The 19,109-nt window shown below is 43.7% G+C and overlaps 1 protein-coding gene across 2 annotated transcripts; it reads left to right on the top strand.

Moving 5' to 3' along the window:
* The first annotated feature begins 509 nt into the window (after window positions 1-509).
* LOC121004130 (zona pellucida sperm-binding protein 1-like) lies at window positions 510-17,249 on the top strand. Of its 2 annotated transcripts, XM_040436267.1 has the most exons (7): window positions 510-598; window positions 1,508-1,629; window positions 2,341-2,530; window positions 4,415-4,532; window positions 14,415-14,496; window positions 15,984-16,067; window positions 16,141-17,249. In XM_040436267.1, exons 1-7 carry the CDS (start codon window positions 516-518, stop codon window positions 16,266-16,268), a joined length of 807 nt encoding a protein of 268 aa, XP_040292201.1. In that variant the 5' UTR covers window positions 510-515; the 3' UTR covers window positions 16,269-17,249. The 2 variants fall into 2 exon arrangements, with proteins under 2 accessions (XP_040292201.1, XP_040292200.1); XM_040436266.1 differs by having other exon boundaries at window positions 15,984-17,249.
* The last annotated feature ends 1,860 nt before the right edge of the window (window positions 17,250-19,109 follow it).

Genomic DNA, 19,109 nt, shown 5'->3' with positions numbered 1-19,109 from the left:
TCAATTAGTAGGCATGGCTGTGATGGCTTTTAGGGGCATACGAGTTAAAGGCTTGCTGATTGGCTGCTCTGCAGCCTTTCAAAAAGCGTCATTAACTCGCCGAACACCGAACTCAAACTTTTACTGAAAAGTTTGGGTTCGGGTCCGGGGTCCAAAAATCTTAACGTTCGGGTTCGCTCAACCCTACATATTACATATAGAAGAACTGTGATTTTTCATTTTATTTTTTTGCCTCCACTTTCTTTCCTTCAGTAACCGTTCACTGCTTCCCTGATGGACTTTTCCAACTGATCCTGTCTCGTTATATAACCAGCCCTCCACTGCAGTTATCTTCAGTTATTCTGGGCCCTGGCTCTTGTCCCTCCTCTACAATCATGGGAGACTTCCTGGAATTTAAAGGTTACCTACCGTCATGCAGTACCCGCCACGTGAGAAGATATTTATGCCCTTTATAAGTCCTCTTATATTGAGACTATTAAATCAGTTTGTGTCTTTCTCAGTTTCTCCAAGGACGTATGGTGTATCAACTGTCTCTAACAGCAAAGGCAGATGTTCTTGTGTCCCCTTTAGGGTCTATCACTCGAGACAGCAGCCTCATGTAAGTGTTTTGTAAGTATGTGTATGGGCTTCTATTATAACCTGATAAGGCCTTTAATAACCGCAAGACTACAGGGGATGCAGACTGTGGCCTATAACTGCTGAAGCTCCACAGGACTCTGTTTAGTCTGATTTCACAGTCACTTTGCCATTCATTCCCTACCTCTTACTAACCTTTCAAAGGTAAGTTAATAGTAACAGGGTGATAGATGGAAGCAGGGACGTAGCTGTAGGGGGTTCAGAGGTAGCAGTCGCTACCGGGCCCAGGAGCCTAAGGAGTCCCCAAAGACCCTTGTGCCACATAAGAATCCACCAGTATTGTAGAACGTGCATGCTGGTAAAGTTACTCCTCTGGCTAGAGGGAAGGGGTTAGGTCAAGACTTTGGCATGGGGGGAGGGTTGTCGTTTAATTTTTTGCCTCAGGCAGCACAAAGGCTATGAGCACAAAGCACTGAGTGAAGAGGGGCCCAAGCTGAACTCTTGTACCAGGGCCCATGAACCTTTAGCTACGCCCTGGGATGGAAGTAAGGCTTCAGGGTCAGACTGCACAGGTAGTCTGTTGCCTTGGTAACATGTCCGCAAAGGAGCTATAGATAGGAAATATAGATTTATTGTTATGAGTTAGGTACATTGGGGCAATGCTTGCAAAGGTGGCCCTTACCTTTATGTAAACAAACTGATACTTGTGACTGGAACTGAAAAGGATATGTGGAAATTCAGCCAGATCTAGGTTAAAGTAGACATATAGGCAACTGTCAGTTTGGTCCCTTGTCTCATTTACCCTCCAAAGGTTTATTTGAATGGATCAATGGTCAGACAAATTATCCCAACAAGAAACAAATGCTTGTTTGACATTGATCATTTCTCTTATGTGGGCATAACAATCATGTATTTTTGTGACCTCTTCTAGGGTTTTGTCTCAGTGCCTGTACAATAACACCCTGTCCAATATCTCTCTGGTTGTATTGGCCCAGCAAATTCCTACAGTGACAAGTACTGGAGTTCTGAGTGTGGAGCTGCGCATATCTAAAGGTGACCCAGACCTTGGACATGACCTTGTCAATATTTACTTATTTGATCCACTGAATTCTGAGCTGCATTAAAAAAAATGGTCTAATGAAATGAACATATTCTTTAAAAGGAGCCATCCCATGATCAGCCAATTGCCATAGGGTCCAGTTCCTGGAATCTGCTGTGGATAAAGTACAGTTCCTCTGCCATGGCAATACAGTATAAATTTATATATGGAAGCGTTGAGTCCTTCAGCGTTGAGAACCCCATGTTGTGGTCCATATGACTAACAGAACATAAAGTGTGGGGTTGTCTTTGAGGTGGTCTCTGCAGAAGAACAGGTTGTCAATGTTATTGTCCCTATGTTTTTCTTAAACTTTCAGGACTCATCGTGAATTATATATATTTTTTTTAAATAAGTTTAACTTACTGCGACGATTTCTGTAAAGGGAGTATAGCATTTTTGCAAAGCCTCTTTAAATTACGACATTTGCAGAGATGCCTTTAATGGGGTTGTAGAGATTAGAAACATTTTTTCCCACAAAAACACTGCTGCATCGGTCTATGGGTTGTATGTCCATTTACTTCCATGGACCTTATCGCACACAACCCATGGACTGGCGGCGGTGGTGCTGTTTCTGGAAAAAGCCTTTTTTTCTTTTTCTTTTTCTTTTTTCTAATCCTGGTCAACCCCTGTAAGCAGAATCCCTTGTATTTAATGCTCTGATGCAGGTTCATCGTTTTCTTCATTCTACGCATTAGAGGACTTTCCATTACAGATTCCACTTCGGGAACTTGTGTTCTTAGAGGTTAGACTTCTGCAACCTTCTGATCCCAGGCTACACCTCCGTCTCCACCAATGCTGGGGAGCCCCAAACATGGATCCAGCATCTACTTTGCGTTGGCCTGTAATCTCTAATGGGTGAGTCACCAAATAGTTATCAGAATTTTCCATGGTGGTTATTTATGGAATGAAAATGTTATATAAGTGAACTGGTGGATCCTTTCAAGAAGGTGTTCAGGGACATAGCTACAGTATAGCCGTGTAGTGTCATATCTGGGACCTTGTACCTAGGAGGCCAATGTCCCTTCTGCCATCATATGATACCATTATTATCATCGATGAAAAGGGTAGGGGCATGTTTTTCTTTTGTGCCTAGGAGCTTCACTTTACACAACTGAAGGTATTCTCTAAACTTGGGTTACCGAAATAACTGCAGTACTTTTCCCATTTCTTCCAATCTGCCAACTAAAAGATATATTTGTGGTCCTAAATGTGAAAAAAAGGAAGACTGAGCATAGTGGTTTATGTTGGGATCCACCACTTTATGCTGGTTTCACACTAGTGCAATTCGGCCATATTTTGTGCCCTTATGACAGCAAAAGGTCGTACGATACAATGTAACAGCATTCCCATGCACACTATCAGGATTGCGTGTAGAAAATCTGTACCGTAGGTCATGTACATTGTCTTATATGAGAATTTGAAATTCTCAATGCACACGATGTGGATTTTTTCCGGCGGATTTTGACCTGTGGTGCATATTTAAAAATCCGGAGCATGTCAATTTATTTTAATTTTTTGGACCGGATTTTCTCCATTTACCAGTTAATGCAGATTGACCGCACAGATTTTCCTGCGAGCACCTGCGTTTATCAGTGCAGATTCTCCGCACATAAATCCTTAACGTGTGCATGTACCCTAAAGACATTCATGTATAGCAGTCGGAAGAAATAGCTGTCAGCTGAATGCGTGTATGTCCAGTTTCAAGGCTGGACTAGTATGCTATTCTAGTGGGCCATTCCCTGGTGGGCAGTTGCAGTTAAGTGGTTTTGCTGTGATTTGCGCAAAATTGCATTGCAACGTCCACAGGTTTTCTGTGGGTTGCATAGAGCAGTGTTATTTATAAGATTGTTCTATGTGAACTGCAGTAAAATCATGGCAAAAACTCAATTAAAATGGGTGCAGGATATTTGGGGACATTGTAGTCACATGGCAAAATTCCTGAACCCGCACGAAGGAAGGTGGTGAAAAGGGAGAGGAGTAGGACATGGTGGATGAGGTCACCACAACCACAGGAACCATGTAAGAGTGGGGTCAACATAGGGAGCAGTAAAAAAAAACATGGGAAGCAGTGTCTTTAGGGTACATGCACACGTTCAAGGGCATGAGAAGGAGTATGGACAATAGAGGAACAATGGGGGAGCGGTCAGTTTAGAAGGGTGGCATTGGGAGTGGTCTTTGTGAGGAAAAGGGCAGCATGGGGAGCAATATCAGACTCTGATTGCCTGCCTGTTTGCAACAGAAAGTAGAGGCGATTCTGTTTAGTGACTTGCCAGAGCTGTATGGCCGTTGCCTCACAGTACTCTGACAACACTAAAAACCTCTAAGTAAATTACCAGTAGGTTGCACGGTAAGGACACGAAGCCGCCAGGCTCAAAACCTGCCACAGTTCACCAGGGACTGGAGGCAAAATATGCTACAGTATGTAGTGTGTTCAGTTTTCTTACATAGAAATATTTCTCTTTTATAATGGCCTAATTGTGAACACAACCCAATAAATCAGAATGGGTTGGCAAAGCATAGGATTGCAAGCATTCTTGGTCTGCAGTGTCAGCCATGTATAGAAGTTTATGCTATAACTATTTTGCCTAGTTTTTAGGTATACTTTCTGTGATCTTTGTAATGTTGGTTAGCATGCATTTTGATCATCTTTGACTGTAACTTTATCCGGGTTTTCATTTTAATTCTGCTCGATTTCCACTTGGAGACCGGATAAGTTTGACAGATATTTTTGTCTTGCAGATGTCCATTTTCAGAAGACGACACACTGACACAAATTCTGCCAGGCTCTGTCCCCTCAAGTTATCAAAGATTTGTTGTGTCTGCCTTTACTTTTGTTGGCTTTTCAAATAACACAGAGGTACAACTGCTGATAAAACGTGACAAATTGGAAATCCCAAATGACTATAGGTGGTCAATGCACAATAGAGAAGTTAGCGGAAACCTTGAAGGATTGGGCATATTGTCAGAAGGGTCTTCATCTTTACCTATTGAAGATAAAGATGCACACTCAAGCCATGATAAAGTTCCTACTGACAGCCATTGCTTGTGTATGGCCAGCTTTAAAGTTTACACTTAAAGTGGTATTCTGGAGGGAGTCTTGGATTTATTAATTTTTTTAATTGAAATTTTCAATTTAGAGTTTTACTCCCACCAGGTGCTGCTGTTCCAAAGCTGGTTTTATTTTGTCTTAACACACTATAAACACTATAAATCACTGGAGTCACCAGTAATGATAGTCTGGGCAAGCCTTTCCTAACGTTTCCTGTGTGAATCAAGCTGGGACAGGAAGTGCAGAGCAGCAGGACCTGGAACAGAGTCTGGATCAGTGCAGTTGAGTAAAGCTTTCTTAAAGGGGTTCATGTGTATTGATGACCTGATCGGCTGGGGTCTGACACCTGGCATCCCCATCAATCAGCTGTTTTGCGAGCTGCTTCCTGTTCATTACGCTGCGTCTAGTCTCCTGTAGAGCGGTGGCATATTGTAATTAAAAGTCCTTGCTCCATTCAAGTGAACGGAGAGTACTTACCATTACACTGCACCGCCAAATGTTCTATCTTCTAAGACGACAGGCAGCGTAATGAACAGGAAGCAGCGCTCATATGGAGTGCCACCTCCTCTTTAAACAGCAGATCGGTGAGGGTGCCAGGTGTTGGACCCTCACTGATCAGATATTGATGACCTATCCTGACGATAGGTCATCCATATAAACCCCTGCACAACCCCTTTAAGTTTAACAAATTCCTGTCCCCCACTTCATGCAAATCTATGGGCCTCCTGGAGATAGCTGAGTGCTTGTACTCTCTCTGGCATCCCTATAGAGTTGAATGGCACAGCAAATACAACCCCTTTTTTATATTGTTCCTTCTCGGCATTTCAGAAGACATAGCTTTTTATTTTTCTGTCAATATAGCCATATGAGGGCTTGCTTTTTGTGAAGTTGAAGGAACCAAAAACTTACATTATGCTATTTTTAAAAATGTTTGATCACTGGACTAAAAAAATGTGACCACAACGTATGGGTTGTATGGAAGCGGCGATACCATTCATGTATAGGCGTGTTTTTTTTTTTTTTGTTTTTTGTTTTTTTTTTACATTTTTCTAGGGGACTTGAACTTCTGATTCCCAGCTAGCAAGTGATGGTACAGGTCCTTACTATTATGGATCTGGATGTTAACTTACTAATTGCATGGCACTAAACAGGAAGGGGTTAATGTGTAATGTGCAAAGATACCCTTGATACAAAACTTAATAACCTGGTGCTAAAGTTGGTCCCTGTCCAGCACGCCTAGTATTTGATAACTATTGAAAATTTGTTGCTCCTTCTCGTAGAGATCTCCCCTCAGCGCATATTGGTACAGCACTGCGGCACTTTACTCAACTGTCCTCTCCAGTCTTCACTGCTCTAACCTTTTTATATCTGGCAATTATATAGATCCCTGAATACACATATATAGTTTATCTAGTACACTAACCTCATACACATTAGGCCCCCATACACATTAGTCTATTGTCGGCCAAACCCCCTCCAAGAATGGCAGGTTCAGCCGACAGTTTGTGTATGGGGAGCTCCCAACTATTCCCCCGAAGATGTTGGCGAAGAAGAGAAGGATTGGGTGATGTGAATTTTTCACCTGATCTTTGTGTTCTCTGGGGAGATAGGCTGCTGCCAGAAGTGTCTGGCAGCGGCTTTCTCCATTCTCCCTATTAAATACACGTACGCTTTCAGCCGAGCCAAATATGTATAGCGGAGTGAGGAGAGATGGCTGTTGGCCAAACGATCGTTCTTCAGACAGCTATTGAATGGGTGAGGCAGCCTTTAGAGTGTAATGTCACTACTCTGCAACAATCACCACCACCACTGATAATTAAAGGCTATGGACATCTTTGTGCACTAAAAATCAATAAACCCATATCTTACCATAATGCAGCACATAATAAAATTGCACTTGTTTGTTTACTGGTTTTAGCTATGCTTCACATGCTCTCAGAAATGCTCTTCTATGAGTCTTGCTGACTGCTGTCTTCTCCTGTGAGGCTCTGTGGGCGTTCCTGTTGATTTCACATGCACCAGCTCTGCTGCCCCGCCCTCATGTCCTGTTACACGGCACAGCTAGCAGCCACTTACATATAGGCTGCTGGAACTACAAAGTAACTTGGTAGTAAGATTTCATTCCAATCCACAACATGGTGAGTCTTACAGTATGCTACAACCTGTAATCAGATCATTTTCTCACTTTCCATTCTGTAGAAAGTCCATTATTTGTAGACCTTTTATAGACTGACGTTCTCACTACATGCACTCTTCTGAAAACAGTATTGTGTGCAGTCCGCACAGTGAGCGGTCACTTTTCCCACACAGATTAGTACAGTGTGACGACACACAATGCTATGTACACATAGAAGTACACAGTGGGGGAGATTTATCAAAACTGGTGTATGTGTATACAATTTTATTCAGTAATCCCAAACACTTTATTCACTCCTGTGGTCGCAATGTTTTCAGCTCATTCAGTCTCTTTTCCCCGGTGCCTCCACAACGGCACTCACAGGATGGTGTCCCCGCCCCAAGGACAGGAAACAATGCAGAAGCACATGATTTAAAAAGGCCTCCTTCTCTTACCTATTCAGTCGTTTCCTGTCCTCGGGTATGCACGGAAGCCTCTCCTGGAGTGCCAGGAATGATATCTTTACTACCCAGCCTTGAATCCTTTTCCCCACAAGTTGGGAGGGCTGGAGCAGGGAACGCATTGCCTCCCTTACCCGTTCCTAGGAGTAAGCCCTGCATGCTGGCTTCCCCGGGCTCGCGATACTCCCAGGTAAGAGGAAAGCGCACGGGATCCGACGTAGTGACGTCATCAGGCGAGATTCTCTTTTGGGCAAGAGAATCTTGCGCTCAAGCGACAGGTCTACTTCCGGGGGCAGGACCTCGGATGGCACGGCATGCAGGGACATTTAAAACTGAGTAAGAAGAGTTCTATATGTCTTTCTCGCAACGCTTGCAATCATTCTTGCTCCGGTGGATGCTTACTCTGCAAAGAAGCCTGGAGATCTCGCTACCTCAGCCCGGTAAGCCGCCTCCACAATGGGGCTTATTTTGCTGTTCCTTTTTGAACACTACTGTGTGTTTCTTACTAGGGCTGCTATGGAGAAGCAGATCCCATTTTCTTTTCACATAGTGGCAGTGGTGTTTTAACCAAATATCCACCCCTGGTGTAGGTGATGGTCTTTATTTTTTCCTGGCCCTATAAGTTTTATTTAATCTTTTTAGGGCAGAGAGACCATGACACCTAAGTCAGCCGGTGGAAATTCAAGGTGCAAAAAATGTGCTATCTGCAAGGAGACCTTTACTTAAAAAAAAAAAAAAACATATGCCCAAAATGCACTGAAAGTGGTTACAGAGGAGTCACCATCCTTCCTTGAGCTATGATTAAGGAAGAGGTTAATGCGGCGGTGGACTCTAGAATTACGCCACAATCCCCACGCCCATCCACATCTCATAGATCCTTTGCTTCTGATATGGCGTTTGATCTGAATGAAGGGGAACTAGTATCTGACCTAGACTCTGCTTTCTCAGATGACTGTTCCAATAAACCATTGTTTCTCCCTGAGGAGACAGAAGGCCTTCTAAAGACCAGAAGGGCCACTATGGACATAGAAGAGGTCAAAGAAACACACTCTGTCCAGGATCAAATGTTCCAGGGGTTGTGGAAAAGAAGAAAAAGGATCTTCCCCATCCATAACAATATCAAGTCCCTGATATCCAAGGAGTGAAGAGATCCTGAGCAAAGAACAGCTGTGACTAATTCCTTTAAAAAGAATATCCCTTTGCGGACTGAGTCTAATCTGTGGGACAAAACGCCAAAAATTGATGCCCCAGTAGCCTGCATTTCTAAGAAAACCTCTCCCGTTCGAAGATATGGGTCTCTTGCGAGATTGTATGGACAAAAAATGTTAAACAAATACGGCTATGTTGCGTCCCAGTATTGCGTCTACCTGCACGGGCAGAATGTTACCAGTTAGGCCTCTTTCACACGAGTGTGTCGGGATGTGTCCCGGTGCATTGCGGCAAACCCGCACGAGTAGGTACCCAATTGCAGTCCGTTTTGACTGCGATTGCGTTCTGTTCAGTTTTTATCGCGCGAGAGCAATGCGTTTTGCACGCGCGTGATAAAAAACTGACTGTGGTACCCAGACCCAAACTTCTTCACAGAAGTTCAGGTTTGAGTTCAAGTTTGTGTAGATTTTATTATTTCCCCTTATAACATGGTTATAAGGGAAAATAGCATTCTGAATACAGAATGCATAGTACAATAGGGCTGGAGGGGTTAAAAAAATGTAAAAAAAAATTTAACTCTCCTTAATCCACTTGTTCGCGCAGCTGGCATCTCTTCTGTCTTCTTCGAGGAATAGGACCTTTTGATGACGTCACTTCGCTCATCACATGGTCCATCACATGATCTTTTACCATGGTGATGGATCATGTGACGGACCATGTGATCGCAGTGACGTCATCAAAGGTCCTATTCCTCACAGATGAAGACAGAAGAGATGCCGGCTGCGCGAACAAGTGGATTAAGGTGAGTTAAATTATATTTTTTTTAACCCCTCCAGCCCTATTCAGAATGCTATTATTTTCAATTATAACGATGTTATAAGGGGAAATAATAATGATCGGGTCTCCATCCCGATCGTCTCCTAGCAACCGTGCGTGAAAATCGCACCACATCCGTACTAGCTTGCGGATGCTTGCGATTTTCACGCAGCCCCATTCACTTCTATGGGGCCTGCGTTGCGTGAAAAACGCACAAAATAGAGCTTGCTGCGATTTTCACGCAACGCACAAGTGATGCGTGAAAATCACTGCTCATGTGCACAGCCCCATAGAAATGAATGGGTCTGAATTCAGTGCGGGTTCAATGCGTTCACTTCACGCATTGCACCCGCGCAGAAAACTCGCCCGTGTGAAAGGGACCTTAGAAGAACACTTAGCAGCAGGTACCCCCAAAGAGGAGATCTTAGCCTCCTTGCCTACGTTTAAAAAAAGTCACATTTCTTAGCAGATGCATCTGCAGAGTTCGTTAGATTCTCCGCCAGGTCTGCTGCAATATCAAATGCGACCCGAAGAGCTATTTGGCTTCGTACATGGTTCGGTGGCGCAAGTTCCAAAAAATCGCCTGTGCTCGATCCCCTGTGAAGGAGATTTGGCTCGACCTTAGATGACATTCTGGACAAAGCCTCGGATAAGAAAAAAGGATTTTCTCTTGAGTCGTTATTTTCATCAAAGACAATCCTTTCGAAACCAGAAAAAAAACTAAACTGGACCAGAGGAAGAAAGAGGGATCTCTGAAGTGGCAGCCATCCAGGGGTAGAGGGAGAGGATTCCTTTTCAATCCTGGGCAGTAACTACTTTGAGGGCTTAAAACTAAAGTTCTTATCCCCTCCTCCAGATCGGTTCATCATAAACAAAAAGCTGCCTCAAAAAGTAAAACAAACATGTCTAGAATTAGAAATCTCATCTCTTATAGACAAAAAGGTACTCCATCCAGTCCCAGAACATCAATACGGCAAAGGTTTCTATTCACTGATATTTCTCGTACAAAAATAAAACGGATCCTTCTGTTTTATAATAAATCTAAAACTGCTGAATAGATCCATCTACAAAAAATTCTAAATGGAGACTCCCTCAGGACTGTTTCATGGTGACTATGGACCTTCAAGACGCATACCATCATGTCCCGATATGCCAGAGTCATCGAAAGTATCTGAGAATCGCTGTCTTCGTAGGGGATCAGTTACGCCATTTTCAGTTCTGAGCCCTCCTATTCGAACTGTCCTCGGCTCCAAGATTCTTTTCAAAAATCATGCCAGAGGTCACAAAATACCTTCACCTAAAGGGGATTCTAATTGTGCCATATTTAGATGACTTCCTGATTGCTTCACCCTTAGAGGAAGTTCTACAATCCTACCTTTCCCAAGTGCAAGAATGCTTTACCACCTTGGGGTGTATTATAAATTTCAAAAAATCAGACCTGTCTCAAGATCAGAGGAAGCTCTTCCTGGGGGTACTCCTAGACTTTCATCTGATAATGTCTTTTTTTACCTCTAGAAAAACGGAACAGTCTAGTATGGAAAATCTCTCAGTTCTGCAGCCAAAGGGCTTCCTCCATAAGGAATATCATGACTATCCTAGGTCTGATGGCAACAATCCCATCTGTCATACGGGCTCAGTCACACAAGGATCCTTCAAGCTTTCCTCCTGTTGTCCTGGGACAGAACCAATTCCGCTCTAGAAAAACATGTTCTCATTCCCAATTCTGTAAAAGAATCTTTGTGGTGGAGAAAAGAAAAGAACTTGCAAACAGGGGTCTGTTGGCGCCAGGAAAAACAGATGATCGTAACCACAGACGCCAGCAGTTCAGGATGGGGTGGTCACTCAGAAGGAAAAGTAGTTCAGGGCAGATGGGGTAAAAATAGATGCTTCCTCCAATCTGAGAGAACTCAGCCATCTACAAAGTCATCGTCTCCCTTCATACACACATCTCCAAAACATAAAAGTGTTGTCTGACAATACCACAGCAGCTTACCTGGACAGACGGGGAGGGACCAGAAGGCGTTCCCTAGGGGCAGTGTCTCGAGACATTTTTTTCTTTGGGCGGAAAATAATCTTATATCCTTGACAGCAGTTCATGTGAAGGGAGTGAACAATGTAATAGCCAACTTTCTCAGCCGTCGGACTTTGAAGGAAGGAGAGTGGTCCCTGAATTATCAAATATTTCAGCAGCTCTGCGAAAAGTGGAGTTCCGGATCTAGATCTACTTGCCACAAAGGACAACAGGCAGACCAAAAAATTTTGCTCCCTCTCCCGATGGGACCAGCAGTTATGCGTAGATGCACTATCCCAACCAAGGCTGAAGACTCTTCTTTATGCTTTTCCTCCCTTCAGTTTGATTCCAAGAGCTCTAATGAAGGTGGAGGAAGAAGGGTCTCAGGTAATATTTATTGCTCCATTTTGGCCAAGTAGGTCTTGGTTCCCCCTTCTGCTCAGGCTGTCTGCAGGGATATTCTGGACTTTTCAATCAACCTCGGACCTTCTCCACCAGGGTCCGGTATTTCATCCCAAAATAAACCAACTCAACGCCTCGCTTGAAGATGAAAAGGTTTGTCTGATGCAGTAATTTCCACGATGAGTCGTAAGCCTATAAATCTAGAATGTATTTAAGAACCTGGAATGTTTTCCTGTCCTTTTCAAATAATGACTTCTCCAGACATTCTACAAATTTTTAGTTTTTTTACAGGCAGGTTTGGATAAAGGTCTCCGACCTGCAATGCTCAAAGTGCAGGTTTCAGCTTTAAGTGCTTTTCTGGATGTAAAACTAGCAGACTCCCCACTTATCAAGCGTTTTTTGAAGGGGGCTACGAGAAGTTTGCCCACCTTCCGTTCCATCATTCCACCCTGGGATTTAAACTTGGTCCTCTCACCTACAAAACTGTTTTTCTTGTAGCTATAACGACCGCTAGGAGAATTGGAGAAATCCATGCTTTCTCTTACAAACCTATCTTATGATTCTGGAGGACCGCATAATCCTCAGGCATTGCCCTTCCTTCCAAAGGTTGTTTCCAGGTTTCATTGTGAACAGGAAGTGTTGTTACCTTCCCTCTGCCTATCTCAGACTACGGATAAAGATAGAAAATTCCACAACCTGGATGTTAGGAGTGTTTTATCTTGCCTGAACACCACCGGTAACTCCAGACGGTCAGATCATCTCTTCCTCCAATATCGGGTTCCTACCAAGGGACAGGCAGCCAGCAAATCACCTATAGCAAAATGGATCAGAGATATGATTGCCTTTGCCTATGTCCAGAAGAATCTTCATCCTCCTACCGGAATAAGAGCTTACTCTACTAGGGCTGTGTCATCCTCGTGGGTGGAGTCTTCTTAGGTCTCATTAGACCAGATTTGCGGGGAAGCCACGTGGGCAAGCCCTATGACTTTATTCAATCATTACAAATTGGATATTCCCAAAAACCAAGACTTGTCTTCTGGTCGTAGGATTTTTTGCTGTGGTCCCTCCCTATAGCTGATTACTCCTGTTAATCCTCCTGTGAGTGCTGTTGTGGAGGCGCTGGGGAAAAGGGTTAATTAATTTTACTGGTAATTTGTTTTTCCAATAGCCTCCACAATGGCACTGGGATTTTCCCTCCGTTTTTTTTCGGACGCGACGATATATATATTTTAATTTTTTATATATATTTTGGTTTTACACAATAAGAGCATTTCTGAAACAAAAAAAAAATCATGGTTTAGTGTCTCCATTTTCTGAGCCATATCTTGCTGTTTTTGTTCTTGTTCTTCTTGTTGTTCTTCTTGTTGTTCTTCTTGTTGTTCTTCTTGTTGTTCTTCTTGTTGTTCTTCTTGTTGTTCTTCTTGTTGTTCTTCTTGTTGTTCTTCTTGTTGTTCTTGTTGTTGTTCTTGTTGTTCTTCTTGTTCTTCTTCTTGTTCTTCTCTATTTTGGGGTACATATGACTTTTTTTTGATCACTTTTTATACCATTTTGTGAGACGTGCGGTGGGCAAAATTGCAATTCCATCATAGTTTTTCTTTTTGGTGTTCACCGTGCGGCAAAAGTACGAGTGATCCTTTTGTAAATCGGGTCCAAATGGACGCGGTGATACCAAACCTGTTTAGTGTTTTTTATTTACATTTTTACCAATTATATGTGCGGATATAGGAAGAAGTTAGATTTATTTTTTTTTACTTTTTTTCAAGTTTTTGACTCGGACCCACTTGGTTCTTGAAGATCCAGTGGGTCTGATGCCTCTACAATACACTGAAGTACACTGTATAGTGTACTGCAGTGCATTGTCATTCACAGTAAGCCTGAACAGGCTGTTTCCATGGTAACCATCGGGACCGCTGCCACAGCAGCGCAGCGGCCCGATGGGGGAGGGAGCTCCCTCAAGATATCCTTCAAGCATCAGGCCTCTGCCACAACAGAGCAGTGGCCCGATGGTTATCCCTTCCATGCAGCAATCCCTAAGGTCGATGGCATGGAAGGGGTTATGTCTGCAGTTTGAAGCAATGCTCTGCCAACTGCTCTGCACTGCTCTGCCAACCTGGGGGGGGGGGGGAGACTGTGCCCGCTCCCTTGTGCACACAGGAGGAGTTACAGAAAATCTGTCAGATGAGGGATTCTCTGTAAACTCACTGAAAGCAGTCTGCTGTGCATGGGAAGCACAGCAGGCTGTAGAACAAAAACAAAAAAAAGATAAATAAAACTAATTGGAGAATTTTTTTTTGAATTTTTTTAGATTTATTTTTTTTACAAGGTGTACAACCAGCCCTGTACCTCACATGGATACAGAGGTGGTCTCATCCATTGCTCTGCTAGATTTAGATCAAGTGGAGTCTTTTCTACAGCAGCTCGGGGCGTGTCCATGCTGTCCCTATCACAGCTCAGGAGGCAGTTGAAGGATGAAACTGAGCATGTGCGATAATCTCAGTGAGCAGGTCAAAGAAATAAGAAAAAACAAAGCAGGTGGCTCAATGCAGATCTTTTTTATCGAATAACTCAGTGGCTATACAAAAATTGTAATTACATGCAATGACAAAAGTATTCAGATCCAGGTGCTGGTTTCAAAATTGTAGAATTGTTTAATAAATTGCCCTGTAATATTAGAACCAATTTAATGAAAGCTCTAAATCATGAGACTCCAGTTTTATTTTATCCTTCCCTTTCAGGTTTATTTCTTCTGCAGCATCTCGGTGTGTGTGCCATCTTCCTCTGAAAGCTGTACAACGGATTGTGTTAATCTCACACGCAGTAAGTTAAGGCATTAAAGGGAGTTGTCAAGAACAAGAAAAACATGGCTGCTTTTGTTCTGGAAACAGTGCCATATCTGTCCACAGGTTGTGTGTGGTATTAAAGCTCAGCCTCGTTCACATTAAGGCTACGTCTACACGGCGACATTTGTTGCGCGACATTATGTTGCATTAATGTCGCGCGACAATTTTTATAATGGCAGTCTATAGTGTCGCACTGCAACATGCAACATACTGCGACGCTACAGTCGCAGAAAATCCATTCGAGATGGATTTTTCTGCGACTGTTGCGTCGGTCGCAGCATGTTGCAGTGCAACACCATAGACTGCCATTACAAAAATTGTCGCGTGACATTAGTGCAACAAAATGTTGGTTTAGTTGTGCCCTATCTGTCGCGCGACAAATGTCGTCGTGTAGACGTAGCCTAATAGAGGGGAATTGCAGTACCAGACACGACATATAGACAGGTGTGGTGTTCTGGAAGAAAGCAGACTTTTCTAAGCATGGGTAACTATTAGAGATGAGCGAAGTTCTGAAAAATTTGATTCAGCTGCTTTTCTGAACTTTATCAAGAAATGTGTTACGAATTACTTAGTCATTGTATGGAGTGAGCGCAATGACTGGGAACAGCGATCAAGCCGCCCCTATCATTTAACCCCCCAGATGCCGCTTTCAACGCTGATCGTGGCATCGGAGACCCACATTCAGGTGCTCAGCAGTTAATTATACTCTCCTCGTTCACTTGCTCGCGGAGAGGCCATTCGCCCACTACTTGATTAAAGAAAACCTGTCAAAGGACCTGCAGCGAGCACAACGATGTCCCCACGTGATCACGCTGGCCGCGCAGTGTCATCACAGTGTGATCATGTGGTGACATCTTCACGCTCGTCGTAGGTCCTTTGATTGAAGAAGACCCACCAAAGCTGGGGCGGACGGCCTCTTGGTGATCAAGTGGATGAGGCGAGTATAATTTTAATTTTTTTTTACTTTTAGCCACCATTTTAGGAAATTTTGGGTTCGTGAAAATCGAAATTTTCCTGAAATTCGGATCAAAGTCCACTTTGGTTACTTCGATTCACTCAACACTATTAACCATCGTGCCCTATCATTCATCCCATGCACCCTGTTTCCTGTTATGCCATGTGGGTAACATCCACAAATGTCAAACGCTACTAGGAGCATCCAGCTATTACTGTGAAGGCTAATTATACCCTATATATACCCTATATATATTATACCCTATATACAGGGGATCACAAGAATTGTGGTTTTGTTCCCCCATATGAATTGAATGGCAGGTTGAGTATTCTTTATCTATGGGACTGCTGGAGATAAGTGGTAATCTGACCATTGCCTCTATTCATTTCCATCTTTTGTAACTTTCAGTCATATGCATAAGTCTATGCCCGACCCCCAACTTCACCCATGACTCCTTCCCTTCTGGCTAGTTGGCTTTCCTCATAATATGCTTGCTCTCTCTCTCCAAGGTCGGCGAGATCAGCCTGATATTTCTCTGTACTTGGTGGGCACCACTGGACCCCTGGTTTTTTTACAGCAGAAGAAAGGATTGGGTAACAAAATTTTGGCTCAGGTTGACCTTTGTTTAAAACCCTGCCATGGTTCTTACAAATGTTGTCTTCTTAGGAATGGCCAGTCTCCAGCACCTGACCTCAATTCTTCCAGGAATTGGCTTTGCCGTCACATTTCTCTTCATAATGTTGCTTCTAGTAGGCACTCTTAAAGTTAAGTGGTATTACAATGTTGAAAAATGAATCCTAAATAAATATAATTATTGTCAAATATCATGGCGTCAGTTTGCATTTTCATTGGTAGAAGTAGTCTAAGCTCTGCTGGAGAAGCAGAAATGGAGTGGCTCTTTCCTTAACGCTGTGCTCTTCCACTTCAGTCTGTCTGCACATCTGAATCTTGTATGGGAAAATGGTTGTGGTCTCTAACACTGTAATGCTATTGCAGGGACTTAAAGGAACATTCTGGGCTGAAAGGCTCCTTTTAGGCAGAACATTCCACGACTTAAAATCAGTTCTTCATTTGAATGGGGCAGCAAGCACATGGATTTCTGCAAGCCTTGTTAAGGTGAATGGAACCAATCTTCAGTCGTGGAATTTTCTGTCACCATCACTCTTCCGTATTACAGATCCTTATTTTCGTCCATTGAAAAAATAGTGCCTTAAATGGCTTTATTCACATTTCTTTTCTACATTTGTGGGTTTTTTTTTATGAGCAGCAAGTTTCAGTAGGTCCATTTTAATGTTTCATTTTAAGAATTCATTAAAAAAAACAACTCCTGTTCCTGCTGTGACCAGATCCTGAGGTAGATTACTCTACAGATTCACATTTGTATGCATAGTGCAAACGAGCAAACTCCACCAGAGAATGGCTGCCAGGTACAGTAGACTAACAAATGACTCCTCACAGGCCCAGTGGTCATGCGTCACACTCCTCACAATTCTCCTCGTCACTGACGGAGAATGTGCAGTTTAATTCAGGACATCTTATGACAACTGAGATCTTCCAGGTTAAAGTGGTTCTACAGTTTGTTTTAACTGATTATCATCAGCATCTGATCGGCGGGGGTCCGACACCCGGGACCCCCGCCGATCAGCTGTTTGAGAAGGCAGTGGCGCTCCAGCAGCACAGCAGCCTTCTCACTGTTTACCTCTGGCCTAGTGACGTCACGACTAGTATCAACTGGCCTGGGCACGGCTAAGCTCTGTTTTAACTGATGAAATATCCTCTGGAGTGAACAAACTGCAGAACCCCTTTAAGGATAAAACTTATGGATCAATGGGTCCGGAGATGCGGAACGGAAACCCACGGAAACACTACGGAGTGCTTCCGTGGGGTTTCGTCCCGTACTTCCGTACCGCAAAAAGATAGAACATGTCTTATCTTTTTGCGTAACAGGCGGATCAGAGACCCATTAAAGTGAATGGGTCCGCGATCTGCTGCGGCTGCCCCACGGTCTGTGTTCGTGTGCAGGAGGCCAAAAAGTGTAATACAGTATGTTTTTCCATCCTGCAGATTCTAGTAAAAAAAATGTGTTAAAGAGGTTGTCTCATCATGGACAATGGGGGCACATCGCTAGGATATGCCCCATTGTCTTATAGGTGTGGGTCCTGCTGGGACCAGCACCTATATCGAGAACTGAGCCCGACAAGGTGCTGGCTGGAAGACTCTGGTCCAGCCACCACCAAGCTGGCTCCCCATAGAAGCGAATGGGAGCGTACCACGCATGCGAGGCCCCCGCTTCCATTCATTTCTATGAGGCCAACGGAAATAGCCGAGCCAGTGCTCGGCTATTTTCGCCGGCCCCATAGAAAATTAATGGAGGGCTGCTGTGCATACACAGTGCGCCCTCCACTTTCGGGGCTCCGTTCTTTCCGCTGGGACCCTAATCTATAAGACAATGGGGGCATATACGAGCGATATGCCCCCATTGTCCATGATGAGACAACCTCTTTAACATATACTTTTTTTTTTTTTTTAACAATGGAAGCCTATGGTGCCAGATGGCATCCGTTTAATGTATATTTAGTTTTTGTATAGGTTAAACGCAAGACAAGAACATGATGATGTGAACCCAGCCTTGGTTATGAGACAGATCCACCACAGCTTGAATTTCTGACAGCACTGGTGTCAGTCGTTCTTCATTGACATATGATGGGTTCCATTGGTTTACCCAAAACAAGTGCTGCATTCTGTGCTATAAAAAAAAAATATTCCCCCACCCCACCAAATATAGTGAACACAGCCTATATTGTGTAGTGGAGCTAAGGGCTGTAGCAATGTAAGGAGCATAAGAGCTTGTGCAGGAAAACAAATGAGTCATATGGCTCAAAAGAGATCAACGTGCACAGGACTACATGTCCCATGCTGCTTTGCAGACAGCTTGCGATGCCCAGATCCTGTTGAGGAAGAGAAGGGGGGGTTGCTCTTTGGAGTGGGCATATTGGTAGTTGCTCTGTTCCTGAGGACATCTAGCAGGGTCCAAGGGCAGCAGAAGTGGAGCTCTTTCAGATCATTGTAGTGACCCCACAGGATAAGTGTGGGCACTACACAAGGGTCAATTGGGGTGTGCGTTACTTCTCCTCACTAGGGACAGGGATGTTATCTCTTATTGTGCATTTTATGTAAATTGTAAAGTAATGTTTTTTTATGTAATGTTTTTCCCTGTATTATGAAGTATCAGGCCTAGTCTCTGTCGTTAGTCATCCTAGACACTAGAGGGAGCTAGAGTAGCCCTGGTATAAGTATTCAGGCCCAGACAGGAGTTGGGGGTTCAGAGTCAGGAGTCTGCAGAGACAAGTGGTAAGGCACCAGCTAGTGATAAGCTGTGGGCCTTCTCCTGACATGCAGCTAGACAGCCCAGGCTGTTAGTTGTTACCAGGGGGCTAGCAGAGGGATCCTAGCCTACCTGTGGATCAAGAGAGCCTTAGTTAGCTCTGAAGACGCCCCAGTAGCAGAATAGCACCTCCTGGGAGAAAACCAGCAGTTACCCTCCAGTCAAGTCAGGACAATACCAGGTCAGATAAGTACCATGATGGACAGAGGTTATATAGAATACAGCAAGTGCCGATATTGGAGAAAGAACC

Source organism: Bufo bufo, chromosome 6, assembly GCF_905171765.1.
Source record: "Bufo bufo chromosome 6, aBufBuf1.1, whole genome shotgun sequence".
NCBI lineage: Eukaryota > Metazoa > Chordata > Amphibia > Anura > Bufonidae > Bufo > Bufo bufo.
This window is presented reverse-complemented; position numbering and strand designations above follow the sequence as displayed.

What these genes read in the sequence shown, in the direction of transcription:
- LOC121004130 (XM_040436266.1), top strand. Translation starts at nt 516, where the DNA reads ATGGTGTATCAACTGTCTCTAACAGCAAAGGCAGATGTTCTTGTGTCC. An exon ending in ACTCGAGACAGCAGCCTCAT is followed by an intron (nt 599 to 1,507) that starts GTAAGTGTTTTG and finishes GACCTCTTCTAG; the next exon opens with GGTTTTGTCTCAGTGCCTGT. An exon ending in TTGTGTTAATCTCACACGCA is followed by an intron (nt 14,497 to 15,983) that starts GTAAGTTAAGGC and finishes TCTCTCTCCAAG; the next exon opens with GTCGGCGAGATCAGCCTGAT.